The sequence below is a fragment of the Rhinichthys klamathensis genome, unplaced genomic scaffold (assembly GCF_029890125.1).
Source record: "Rhinichthys klamathensis goyatoka isolate OS25496 unplaced genomic scaffold, OSU_Roscu_1.1 h1tg000717l_1, whole genome shotgun sequence".
Classification (NCBI taxonomy): Eukaryota; Metazoa; Chordata; class Actinopteri; order Cypriniformes; family Leuciscidae; genus Rhinichthys; species Rhinichthys klamathensis.
Window position 1 is genome coordinate 217,501 of NW_026607132.1, and position 12,775 is coordinate 230,275.

Here is a 12,775-nt window from a genome sequence, read left to right on the forward strand (position 1 = left end):
CCAGAAAAGCACAGTGTTAAATGAGTTTTGACAGGAGAAACACAAGCGTTCAGAAACCACCTCTTTATTGTTGATATAAAAGAAAACAAGGGAACAACGAACAGCATTTGAAAACCGCATGTTATTATTCAGAAGCAAATAAACCCGCTTGTTACACGACGAGGCAAGTCGCCTCTTAGTCCTTCAGCCCGAGGCCAACCAGTCGCTCCAGTCTTCCAGAGACTTGGTGAACGCGGTGAACTCCAGAACGGGCCGGCACAACTTCTGCTGTAACATTCATATTCAAACTTGATCTTTTACTCAAACTTGAACACTCAGTTTAGATCTGATCGTACAAACGCTTGTACACGCAAGGTAAACAGAGTAAACTCATTCAACAAAGTATTTCATTGTTCAGTATATGTATATGACACGTGTTTAGGCAAAAGTCAAAGTTCTCTTCATTTAAAAATGAACGATGCAATCAGTCTTCAGAGTCGAAACACAGTTCCATGAAACAACAAAAAACAGGAGCGTTAGGCTTACGGTTAGCGTTAAAATAGAGGTACACACACACACACACACACACACACACACATTACAAAACAAATCAAGCACTTTCACTTGATGCCAGTGGAAAAAACTCGAGCACTCGGTGGACAAATGTACCAACGGTAGAAGCGTCCGAAACACACACCAGCAACACAGAAACGCCTGCGCTCGAGTAACACACTGCTCAGTAAAAGCACTTCAATAAATAGAGCACTGCGAATGAAAACCTTATACAGTAGGTACTGTACACACACTATCTCTAAACTATTTTGTACAAAAATACAATACGTTTGAGACATCAAAAACCTTATTCAAGTTTCAAAAAATAAATATCTTCTTGTTGCACAAGGTTATTTGACAGTCTAGTACCTGCCTCAGGTATCCCTATGAATCGTCTCCGAACGGATATCGATATATAAATAAAATAATCTGCATCTCCACGAACTGCGAGGCGTTGAACAGCAGCTCTGAGGAGCGACACTGGCAGATGATCACGATCCCGACGGAGATCCGTCAAGCGGATTCCACTTCTGTGCCGTCACGACAATCTCCAGAATCCCCATCCTTTATTATTGTTATCTACTAAAAGCATAGTTGTAGTTATAGTTCAAACCATCATGCTATAAACAGAGGATAAATATTACACATCATTTAATGTTTCTGATTCATGTGCGATTGTTTAGTTTCCCAAACGTGTCACTGAGACACTATATTCCGACCAGTATTCCTCCTCTCCTCAGAAAACAACATAAATACAAGTTCTGTATAAATAAAATCATTTCATAATTCATACAAAAAATAAAATACAAAAAAAAAAGCAAAATACTATTGATCAAAAGCCCTTTTGTTGTCGTTCTGAATTCAGGTCAGTTTTAAGCAACATGCGTATCTTTCCCCACCGCTCCTCCAGGTTACACAGCATTAATACTCCTCAGACAGCGGCAGAAACACACATCCGCCATTACTAACGCGGGAGATTACACATCCGCCATTACTAACGCAACCGCGGGAGATTACACATCCGCCATTACTAACGCAACCGCGGGAGATTACACATCCGCCATTACTAACGCGCTCCCGCGGGAGATTACACATCCGCCATTACTAACGCGCTCCCGCGGGAGATTACACATCCGCCATTACTAACGCGCTCCCGCGGGAGATTACACATCCGCCATTACTAACGCAACCGCGGGAGATTACACATCCGCCATTACTAACGCGGGAGATTACACATCCGCCATTACTAACGCAACCGCGGGAGATTACACATCCGCCATTACTAACGCAACCGCGGGAGATTACACATCCGCCATTACTAACGCGCTCCCGCGGGAGATTACACATCCGCCATTACTAACGCGCTCCCGCGGGAGATTACACATCCGCCATTACTAACGCGCTCCCGCGGGAGATTACACATCCGCCATTACTAACGCAACCGCGGGAGATTACACATCCGCCATTACTAACGCGCTCCCGCGGGAGATTACACATCCGCCATTACTAACGCGCTCCCGCGGGAGATTACACATCCGCCATTACTAACGCGCTCCCGCGGGAGATTACACATCCGCCATTACTAACGCGCTCCCGCGGGAGATTACACATCCGCCATTACTAACGCGCTCCCGCGGGAGATTACACATCCGCCATTACTAACGCACTCCCGCGGGAGATTACACATCCGCCATTACTAACGCTCCCGCGGGAGATTACACATCCGCCATTACTAACGCACTCCCGCGGGAGATTACAGTGCAAAAGGTCTAGGAATGCTCAGGAATTTCCCAACTCCAAAAGGGCAAAGGTACCAGTTAAAGTTTTGCACAGTACCACAATCCCTTCTCCATAGATGTCTCCACTTTGCTTATAATGTTTTGATATTACGCAGTAATGTAATACTTCTTTAAAAGTCTTGTATAAAATATTTTTTCCTCATATTCACAAATTGCACGATATCAAACCAACAAACAAACAAACAATATCCTGTAATGTGGGTATTGAGACACGGTGACGAGATTTCCACTTGAAACACATCAGATACGGGAGTATAAAGGGATTCGCTCCACAGATGCACGGATCAGGTGCTTCGGGAAGTGTTTGCATAATAGTGCATTGTTATATAAACACAAACTCCTAAAACATATAAAGTTCGTTCAGCGGTCGAACAAGACGCCGATTGTAAAGAAAAATCCTTGCTTCCATTCTTTTAAAGCGTCGCATTTACAAGTAAAAAAACAAAGAAAAGAAAAGTATTCAAGTGCAGAATTCCAAGCACAAGTTCTTGTTCCCTTTCCGATTATCCCGACCGCGGCGCGTTTGCATCCCTTTGGAGTTTTTCCTCAGGCATCCACTGCATTGAACAACTTCAATGCTAAAAAATAAAATGTACTCCGTACTTTTCAAGAAGGAAATTCCTGAAGAGTCGGAGACCCGGACTTCCGATCTTCCCCGACGGGGCGAGCGAGATAGAGAATGAGTGCGGAGATAAAGAGAGAGAGAGTGTTTCAGCAGCTGGTGTTCTCCGCGCTCTTGGCCAAGCCGGCGCCGACGGAGATCTGGCACCCGTTGCTCACGTGGCTCATGACCTTCTGCTTGAGCTGGGACACCTGCTCCCTCAGGATGCTGGCGGTGGAGGCCAGGTCCGAGTTCTGGGTCTTCAGAACCTTCACCTTCTCCTCCAGACGCGAGATCCGCTCCAGCTTGCGCTTGCGGCACTTGGAGGCGGCGATGCGGTTGCGGAGCTTCTTGCGCTCCGCCTTGATGCGCTCCTGCGTGTCCAGGTCGATGGGAGAGAGCGAGGGGGGCGAGTGAGGGACCTCGGGGACCGTCTGAGGAGCGTCCAGAACCCTTCCCGTGGGGTGTCCCGAGGCGTGACCCGAGGTGTGTCCCGGGGCGTGACCCGAGACGTGGGACGGGTAGGCCATCGGACCCCCCGGGTATCCCGACGGGAGCTGGTTGGGGTTGTAATTGCTCAGGTTGGTGTAGATGGGAATGTCGGGTAGGTTCCTCTGGTAGGAGCCCGGGATGGAGGCGGGAGGAGACATGGGAGCGCCGACCAGCTGGTTCTGCTTGTGGAGATCCGCCAGAGCTTTCACGAACCCGTCCGCAAACCCCTCTTGCTCGTTAGTGGCCTGGTTCCGGTACATGAAGGGATTAGCGGATGCGCTGGGAGCCGGGCTTGTCGTAACCAGCCCCTGGTTGGACTGGATGATCAGGTGCTCCAGATCCGGAGAGGACAGCTTGAGCAGGTTGAGGTCTGGCGAGGACATGTTGGGATTGTTCCCGCTCATGTTGGGATTGCCGTTCCCAGTTTGTCCCTGCAGAAGCTTCAGGCTGGAGGCATTGCCCCCGCTGGAGAAGTTATGCGGCATGTTGCTCTTCTTGCTCATAATCTTGTGGCCTTGGTATCGATCGTAATCTGGAATTTGCCCAAAGTTGGGAACGCTATCATCGTGATAGAAGGGCGTTTCCATCTTCCCCGTCATTGAAACAGCAAGATAGATTCCTCACAAGACATAATACGGCTAGAAATGATTGTTTTCAGCCATCTGCTCCTTCCACATGGGAAAATAAAAGTGCTGTTCAAAATTCGGATGGACGTTCCTCAGCATTAAACCTACAAAAGAGTAGATGAGGTGAAATTAATTAATGGAAATCAAAGTAAACAATTACTGTATAATTTCTAATGAAGCAAATAACACCACCGACGTGTTTATGTGTCTTAGTAAATTGATGTGAGCAAAATCCAGCATGATTGATCTCCATAGGGACATTCAACAACATTCAACAAAAACTACCCGCGACGCACGCACACACACACACACACACACACACAGTTTCAGTATCTACATGATTAATGTGTCATTGAAGTGATGAAACCAGGAAGCCTCGTTACAGTTCGCCTTCTTCCCGGCAATAAACCTGGACTTTCCTGGCTCCGTCCACACACAGCTGAGCTTCTCTTACACTTTCTCATTCATTTCAGCACATGGTCGTTAGAAAATCCCCAGTCAAAATCCCAAAGCGCGCGCGCACGCACACACACACACACACTCGCTCTGACAGAGAATAAACAGGCAGAAGCGCCACTTACTCGAGTGTTGATTGATATATAGTGATCGATAGTGAAGGTTCCCACCACACAATCCACTGCGTCAAAGCTCCGGTTAGTCACACAGTAAACCAGTATAAAACAGCGCGTCGAGCGCGATCTGAACCCACGCGCCGCGCCGTGACGCGCGATGAATGAACCCCAGCTCTTCTGCTCGCTGTCACAGCGACTGAGGGACTTTCTGCTCGGATGATTATTAATAACACACGCCCTTCTGTTCTCTCCAGTTCCTGAAACTAACGCGACAGGGCACGCGCCTCCTCCAGCTCGAACGCGTCGCGTTTATTGGCTGGTGGAGCGTCGCCGCGCGTGCACGCTCTGTTACAGGATCACGTGATTATTATACACTTTAATATGTGCTGCTGTTTTATTCAAATATATGCTCTAGGGTGAATGTTACGTTATAGTTTGTTAAATGCCAACCAGAATGCCGTCTGTGTTTTACAGAAATGGATTTTCTTGAACAGCTTTTGAATTGAATTGTGAATTAATTATATAGCCTATAGTGAATTATATTTCCAAATGCCTTGTAAACTAGTCTTATTTATTGAAAGAACAAACACTGTAACCACACATATAGTTCTGCTTAATCTTTTCCTGTGATCTGCTTAATATTCTGTTTTAATGTTTTCCTTCACATCAATTATTCATCAATCACATGTTTAAGGTATAGCCTACATACTATTACTCATATCTTTTTATGCATTTATCTCTCTAGCTCATACTTGGCGTTGACATTCATGCATTTGACAGATGCTTTTAACCAAAACAACTTACATTGAATTAAAGGTGCACATTTTTATCAGTTCTTCATTCCCTGGGAATCGAACCCTGGCGCTGGCGTTGCAAGTTCTGCTGTTTGAGTTACAGGACTGATTGCTTGTGATGTTCTTGGTTTGTAAATTGCTTTGGATGAAAACATCTGATAAATAAAATATGCACACATTGTGGAAGACACTAATATCACACACACACACACACACACACACACACACACACACACACACACACACACACACACACACACACACACACACACACACACACACACACACACACACACACACACACACACACACACACACAACTGCAGTTTTAATGACGAGTGTTTAGGGGTTTTATATGTGTGTGTGTGTGTGTGTGTGTGTGTGTGTGTGATTCCCTTCGGGCAAGTGTTTTGTGTATCTGACCAACACCAGTCCTGATCCTGATCCGAGCTGTGACCTTCTATCTCGACTTACCTGAGAGCGACCGGGAACACAAACGCGCGCGCGCGTGTGTGTGTGTGTGTGTCTAACAGAAGTTCACTTCAAGGTCATCTGCATACACCCAAACCTCTCCTGGATAAATTTAAAAAGAAACGATTGCGTATGCATACATTCTTCAGAGAGTTTATAGCATATATATATATGTATATTTACCAATGTGTTCTAAATATATAATAATCTATCAAACTGTAACGTTCACTTCCTCACAACATGCTTTGAATTTGTTTGGTTTCATTTGATTAATTTCAGCAATAATGTTGTGGGTTTTCAGTTCTAATGGAGAAAAATATTAAAAAACATGTTTTTAGAAATGATATTTTGCTTGTATATTTAAATGTTTATGTGTGTTGCCAAATTAAGTCACCATAAAATGAGATATTGTTTGGCTGGATTAGAGAAAAAGGGAGGAACTGGTAAACCAAATCCTGTGAGGGAAAATTTGGAACAGACATTTAGCATTTGAAAGGCTCATAGAAACACACAGTGCCCGTGAAGCCGTGATGAAATAATCTTTCGGCCCATTTCTGTGATGAGAAAGAGCTCTGGAACTCGTGCGGTTTGTGTCCATGTTTAATATCTCACTCTTCCTCCTCACTCTTCCTCCTACGGCTTTTCTCCATCATGAATGTCTGATGCTGTCAGAAAGACTCGAACGAAAGCAGACGTTCTTCGAAGGGCTTAAAAACATTTGAATGAGTTTCTGTCCCTCAGAGACACTGAACACACACCTGAGCTCACTACTCTTTCTTTTCACTCTCAGTGTGATGTTATCAGGCCATCCTGAGGTGACGGTAAACATCAGTGTATGGAGAAACACAGATCCATCACAGCTCTAACACACACAGTTCTCCGGAGAGCAGGGGAATAACCCAGTGTGTCCATGAGGTAGCGTCTGACGCAGCAGAGTAAACATGTGTTAATTCAAGCTTAACGTGTGTGTGTGTGTGTGTGTGTGTGTGTGTGTGTGTGTGTGTATGTGTGTGAAAGTCCAAGAGACTCGCAGGTCGTCTGTCCCTGTTTTACTGACGGAAGAATATCCATGAGTCTGATGAAACCTCAGAGACGACAGACAGATCCGCTTTTTGTCATATTTTTCAGTACTGATTGAAGTGTTATATATAAAAAATATATATATTAAGAGTCAACGTTTGTTTTGTCCTGCTGTGTGTGTGTGTGGGTTCCTCTCAGTTCTGTCTGAGTATATAAAAAGGCCATTTTCTTTTTCTTTTTTGTGCTGGTATTGACTCTGAAAATGATGCTAGATAATTTTAAATATTAATATATGAAATATTAACTAATATTAATAAGATATAATATGATAATATATTGCTTATAGCTGAATTGGACTGGTTTGAGCTTTACGCATTATTGAACTGGCCTGAATCAACACTGAACTGAGTTGATCTGAAGAATGACTCTATTTTAGGGCAGAATCTGAGTTTGTCTCATCCTTGACTCTGTGTGTGTGTGTGTGTGTGTGTGTGTGTGTGTGTGTGTGACTGTGAAGCTGCTGTGAAACGCTCTGCACTGGATGAAGCTGGAGAAATAAAGCTGTCGTGACTGTGCTCCCCATCAAGCGTTTAACAGAGATGTTGACTCGAGCTGCCAGTCATTTCTCTCAGGAATCCTGTTCTGACTGGATCTAAAGAGCAGAAGGGAGATTCGGGTTGTAGGTAATAGTTTCTGGAGACGCGAGGATGATTCACATGACGGAGGTGTAATCAGGGTTTGTTCATACATGTATCCGTCAAACCAGCAGTGGTTCCTCTGACAGAAGTCTCACAGAAACATCATGTGACGGATAACCAGATCTAGATGTCAGAGATCGATGAGCGGAGCAACACATCTCACACTGGCCGTCTTCATTATTACCAGTTCTAATGGCAAAATTAACCAGTTGATCGGCAGACCTTCTTACTTACGGTCTAGAATAATCAATCAATCACCGTAATCGTGTCTAAACATTCTTAGATCAAGACACATTTACTGGAGGAGCGAAATGGCTGAAGATATTAAGACTTGTTTAATGAAAAATGCATCAAAATGAAGTGAGTTTGTGCTTAAAACAAGAACTAATATCTGCCAGTGGAGTCAGAGAAATAATCTTAATTCAAAGGGAAAACATGATTATTTTACTCCACTGGCAGAGATTACTTCTTGTTTTAACTCTTCATTTTGATGCATTTTTCATTAAAAAAGACCTATTTCAGAATGTTTATATATTTGTACTAGAAAACAAGACTTGATTCTGATGGAAATGATCATGTTTGCAGTGTATACAGTCTAAGATCCACACATTTCAGCAGATTGGACCTTTTAGTCAGGAAGGTCTAAAAGAAGGTCTGTTTCTTTGAATTTATGTTCGTGGGATACAGGAGACCTTGTGATATTGTTAAATTTACAAGGATGGTTCATCGATATCTTTTCATCACAGGCTCTTTACTGTTTAAACACATCTATCCCACTATTGTGAACGAACGATGTGGAGTAAATGTGTGTGAGATGAAGCAGCTCCTCATCATCACATGACTCTCTCTCTTCTGTTGCCACAGAAACATCGGTTGAATGTCAAGTTTGGACTCAGCGCCGGTTTCGAGCTTCAGCAGAGAGAGAACAATTCAGATCCGCGAAGACGAGCGCGAGCAAACAAAGCATTGAAGATGTGAAGAGTGAGAGAGCCAGGAAGAAAAGAGCAGCATGTGTTGTGTTTGAGATGTGTTGTGTTAACCAGCTGAACCAGCGTATGCAGGAAAACCAGTCGATCACCCAAACCAGACACAGACACAGGAACATAACGGGTCCGTTTGATTGTTTATGTCTTGATTAAACATTAGTGTATTTCTCAGAAGCTTTAAAGGAGGAGTTCACTTCAGAATTTAAATGTCCTGATAATGTACTCTCCTGCACGTCATCCAAGATGTTCACGTCTTTCTTTCTTCAGTCGGAAAGAAATGAAGGTTTTTGAGGAAAACATTCCTCATTTCCTCCATATAGTGACTTCAATGGGGTCCAACGGGTCGAAGGTCCAGATGTGAGTTTCAGTGCAGCTTCAAAGTCTCGACACGATCCAGCCGAGGAATAAGAGTCTGATCTAGACAAACCAGCCGACATTTATAACAAAATAAACATTTATATACTTTTATCCACTAATGCTGGTCTTGCTCGAGCTGTGATGCGACACACGTTACGTCATCAGGGTGAAAGGTCAAGCGTGACGTAGGAGGAAGAACAGACCCAGTGTTTACAAAGCCGTGCAAAGACTGAGTCAAACGCCATTTACAAAAAATAAATAAAATAAAAGGTAAAACAATAACGTCAGATGATTTTGAAGTTGGAGGAGAAAATGTCCTAACCTACTTTCCATTTTCCTCGAAAACCTTAATTTCTTTTCGACAGAAGAAAGAAAGAATATCTTGGATGACGTGGGGAGAGTTAATTATCAGGAAATTTTAATTCTGGAGTGAACTTCTCCTTTAAAATAATAATGAAAGTGAAAAACATGCATGATGTAGTATTTTTCTGTAAAGCTTTCCTTCATAGATTTTGCTAGAAGAATCACAGGGTTTGTCGAACTACAGCACATGGAACGCACGGTTCTTTAAAGACGCCAGTGTTTCTCACAGCACATGCAATGCCATGTCTCGATCACGAGTCTATAAAAGCGTTGGCCAATCGTCATCGACTGGGAAGTGAAAAGCAGAGACGTGTGATTCCAGGATGAGATGCTCAACAGGCCAATGTTTACAGAAGAAACACAAAATAACTAATGCGGTCACATTCTGCTGGCCTGACATAAGGCCGTTTCACATTCGCTCCGCCAGTTGGCTTTCTTCCATCTTCCCCAGGCAACCGTTGATAATGATGAGCGCCAGGCTCCAGTGATCGACACACGAGAGCCTCGGCCCAGAGAGAAATCAATCATTCATCTCCAACCACACCTTGCTTCTGTTCAGTTCTATATGAGGATCTGGATCAGACCCAGAACTGAAGAATCTGAGTCTGAGTCTGAGTCTGAATCTGAATCTGAGTCTGAGTCTGAGTCTGAATCTGAATCTGAGTCTGAGTCTGAGTCTGAATCTGAGTCTGAATCTGAATCTGAATCTGAGTCTGAATCTGATTCTGAGTCTGAGTCTGATTCTGAGTCTGAGTCTGAGTCTGATTTTGAGTCTGAATCTGAGTCTAAGTCTGAATCTGAGTCTGAATCTGAGTCTGAGTCTGAATCTGAGTCTGAGTCTGAGTCTGATTCTGAGTCTGAGTCTGAGTCTGAGTCTGAATCTGAATCTGAGTCTGAATCTGAATCTGAATCTGAATCTCAATCTCAATCTCAATCTCAATCTCAATCTGAGTCTGAATCGGCCGTGACACACTTTATGTCGAATGACAGGAAGAGGAATTCACTTTTTTAAAAATTTGAATTCATTTGTGCAATACAAGCTTTGCAAAAAGAAAACATTATTACTTAAATATTGTATTATAAATTAAGATACGTTTACTGGAGAAGCTAATTGATTTCAAATATTAAAACAATTAAAAATGCATCAAAATTAAATGTAATTATTTCAGAACAATTAACAGCCACCAAATTCTCAATACTGTATGTTGTGTGAATGTTTATAGATAATGTACACAAAACATTTCAGGAGTTATAGGAATGTATTTGAATCCTGTTTCCTTAAAGGGGACATATCATAGAAATCTGACTTCCCCCGTGTGTTAGTGCTGTAATCGTGTGCTTCTACCGACACAGAAAACTTGAAAAGTGAAACCCAGTAACTGTGTTCTGGTGAGTCTTTCTCTGCAAGCATGTCAAACAATAAGCCGATCAGATTTCGCTCCTTCTGCCGTATGAAGAGGATCTTATTATAATATTCCCGGCCCTTAATCTGCACGTTCACACACACCAGCGACATTGGGTTCGGCGAGCGCCAACAGAGACCAGTTCTAACGCACTGGAGAAGATCCAGCAAAGCCTGAAACTGTTCTGTGGTCGAGCACAGACGACACTGAACACTATTGACCAGAACATGTCAGCGCTGTCTTATAAACACCTCAGGAACTGTGGACACTTGTGGAAGAGTTCAACATGATGAGGAGATGATCAGTGTAACTCCACAACAACTACAGAAATGTCTCCGCTAACATTCAGAAACGTGTAAAAGTGAAGCTCTCCCTGAGTCTCTCCGTAAGGCTGCACTCGCTGCTGTTACTCCTGACTCTGGATCAGTGAGATCGGCCTGTGTTGTTATTGCCGGAGTCTCTGAAGCTCGTGTGAAGGCTCCGCCCTCTTCTGAACGGAGGCGAAGCTAAAGCTCATTAGCATTTAAAGGGACACACACAAAAACGGCGTGTTTTTGCTCACACCCAAAAAGGGGCAAATTTGACAAGTTATAATAAGTGATCAGGGGCCTGTACCATGAAGCCGGTTTAGGTGGCTAGCCAGCTATGTTTCAGCTTAGTTTCCGCCAACCCTGGGTTTTAGGTACTATGAAAGTAGCTCGGCTTTAATCGGTGTTCGTTGCCATGGTACCTTACGCTGCACGGCTAACCTGCTCCGGGGCAGGTTAAGTTCTGGATTCGAGATCTCAGACTGAAGTTTGACCAATCAGCTGTGAGCAAAGAACATAGGTGACGTAACTAATTCCCAGTGTTTGTTGCAATGGCTTTACATTTTCTTTCAAATCCTGTGGACATCTCAGCGCAAATTGTTAGACGAGCACATCGTAGAGAAAGAGTTTTTAGCCGGACAAAATCCCCTTGCCTTTTCTGATAGGCAAGGCAAGGCAAGGCAAGGCAAGGCAAGGTAAGGCAAGGCAAGTTTATTTATATAGCACATTTCATACACAATGGCAATTCAAAGTGCTTTACATAGAAGAAATTAAAATAATCAAAACAAATAAGAATAATTAAAACAGTTTAGAATAAAAAATCAAATAAAGTAGTACTGGTCCACCCCTATCTGAGATGGAAGAGATTGAGCCGGTTTACGGTGCCACTGGACCTCTAGCCCAGGGACGTCCTCTGCTGGGGTGGTGCTACACCAGTAATGCCCAGCGGGGCCCCCACAGATCACGCTTCGTGTGCGCTGTCTGCTGCCGTTACCCTTAACGACGCTCTCAGCGACTTCTTATACAGCAGTATAACTTACTCCTTCACTCGCCTCATCGGAGTGAAGACTCTCTTATGGATAGTGTATGAAAGATACAGATTTTCGCGGAAGGAATATCTTATCTTTGCGAACTTCTTGAGCCGCACATAAATAATTTAACACATCGAATTAATGCACTTACTGTACCATAAATGGTATTGCGTTGCGTTTTTTTGCAAGTGGTAGCCTAAATACTTGCACGATTGGTGATGCACAGAATCTAGGGGAAAACACGGTTTGTCGAACCATTCGCAAGGTGGTCCTCGCTCTGCAGGAGTACATTAATAGTTTAATAGTGTTCCCCAGACATTTATTGACCATGTCCATAAGAGAGGGTCTTTATAAAATTGCCGGTAAGATATATTGATAGGGTGACATCACCTTTTTTCTTTTCTTTCAAAAAGCAAATTTCACAAATGTACTATATAATACAGTACATGTTAAGCATTATTTTAATCTTATGATAGGATTCCCTATAGAGTCATTGGAGCAATAGCCTGCACACATGTTGCAATCTCCACTTCTCTAGGAGAACATGAGGCAGATTATGTTAATAGAAAGTCTTTTCACAGCCGTAATGTTCAGGTAGAGATTATGTGAACATGTGAAATTATTATTTTCTGTGAGATAAATCTTTAAATTAATAGTAAAATTAACAGATAACAATCTACTTTCCGTGAGTATGTTGTGTCAGCGCTTTGAGGAAAGCTAGTT

The 12,775-nt window shown here is 43.2% G+C and overlaps 1 protein-coding gene across 1 annotated transcript; it reads right to left on the reverse strand.

The window, feature by feature from the left end:
* Positions 1–2,167: 2,167 nt before the first annotated feature.
* On the reverse strand, positions 2,168–4,892 carry june (JunE proto-oncogene, AP-1 transcription factor subunit). The gene is made up of 2 exons (XM_056242252.1): positions 4,631–4,892; positions 2,168–4,153 (listed from the first exon to the last, which is right to left on the reverse strand). The coding sequence occupies exon 2, from the start codon at positions 4,020–4,022 to the stop codon at positions 3,042–3,044; it is 981 nt and encodes a 326-aa protein (XP_056098227.1). The 5' UTR covers positions 4,023–4,153; positions 4,631–4,892; the 3' UTR covers positions 2,168–3,041.
* Positions 4,893–12,775: the final 7,883 nt, after the last annotated feature.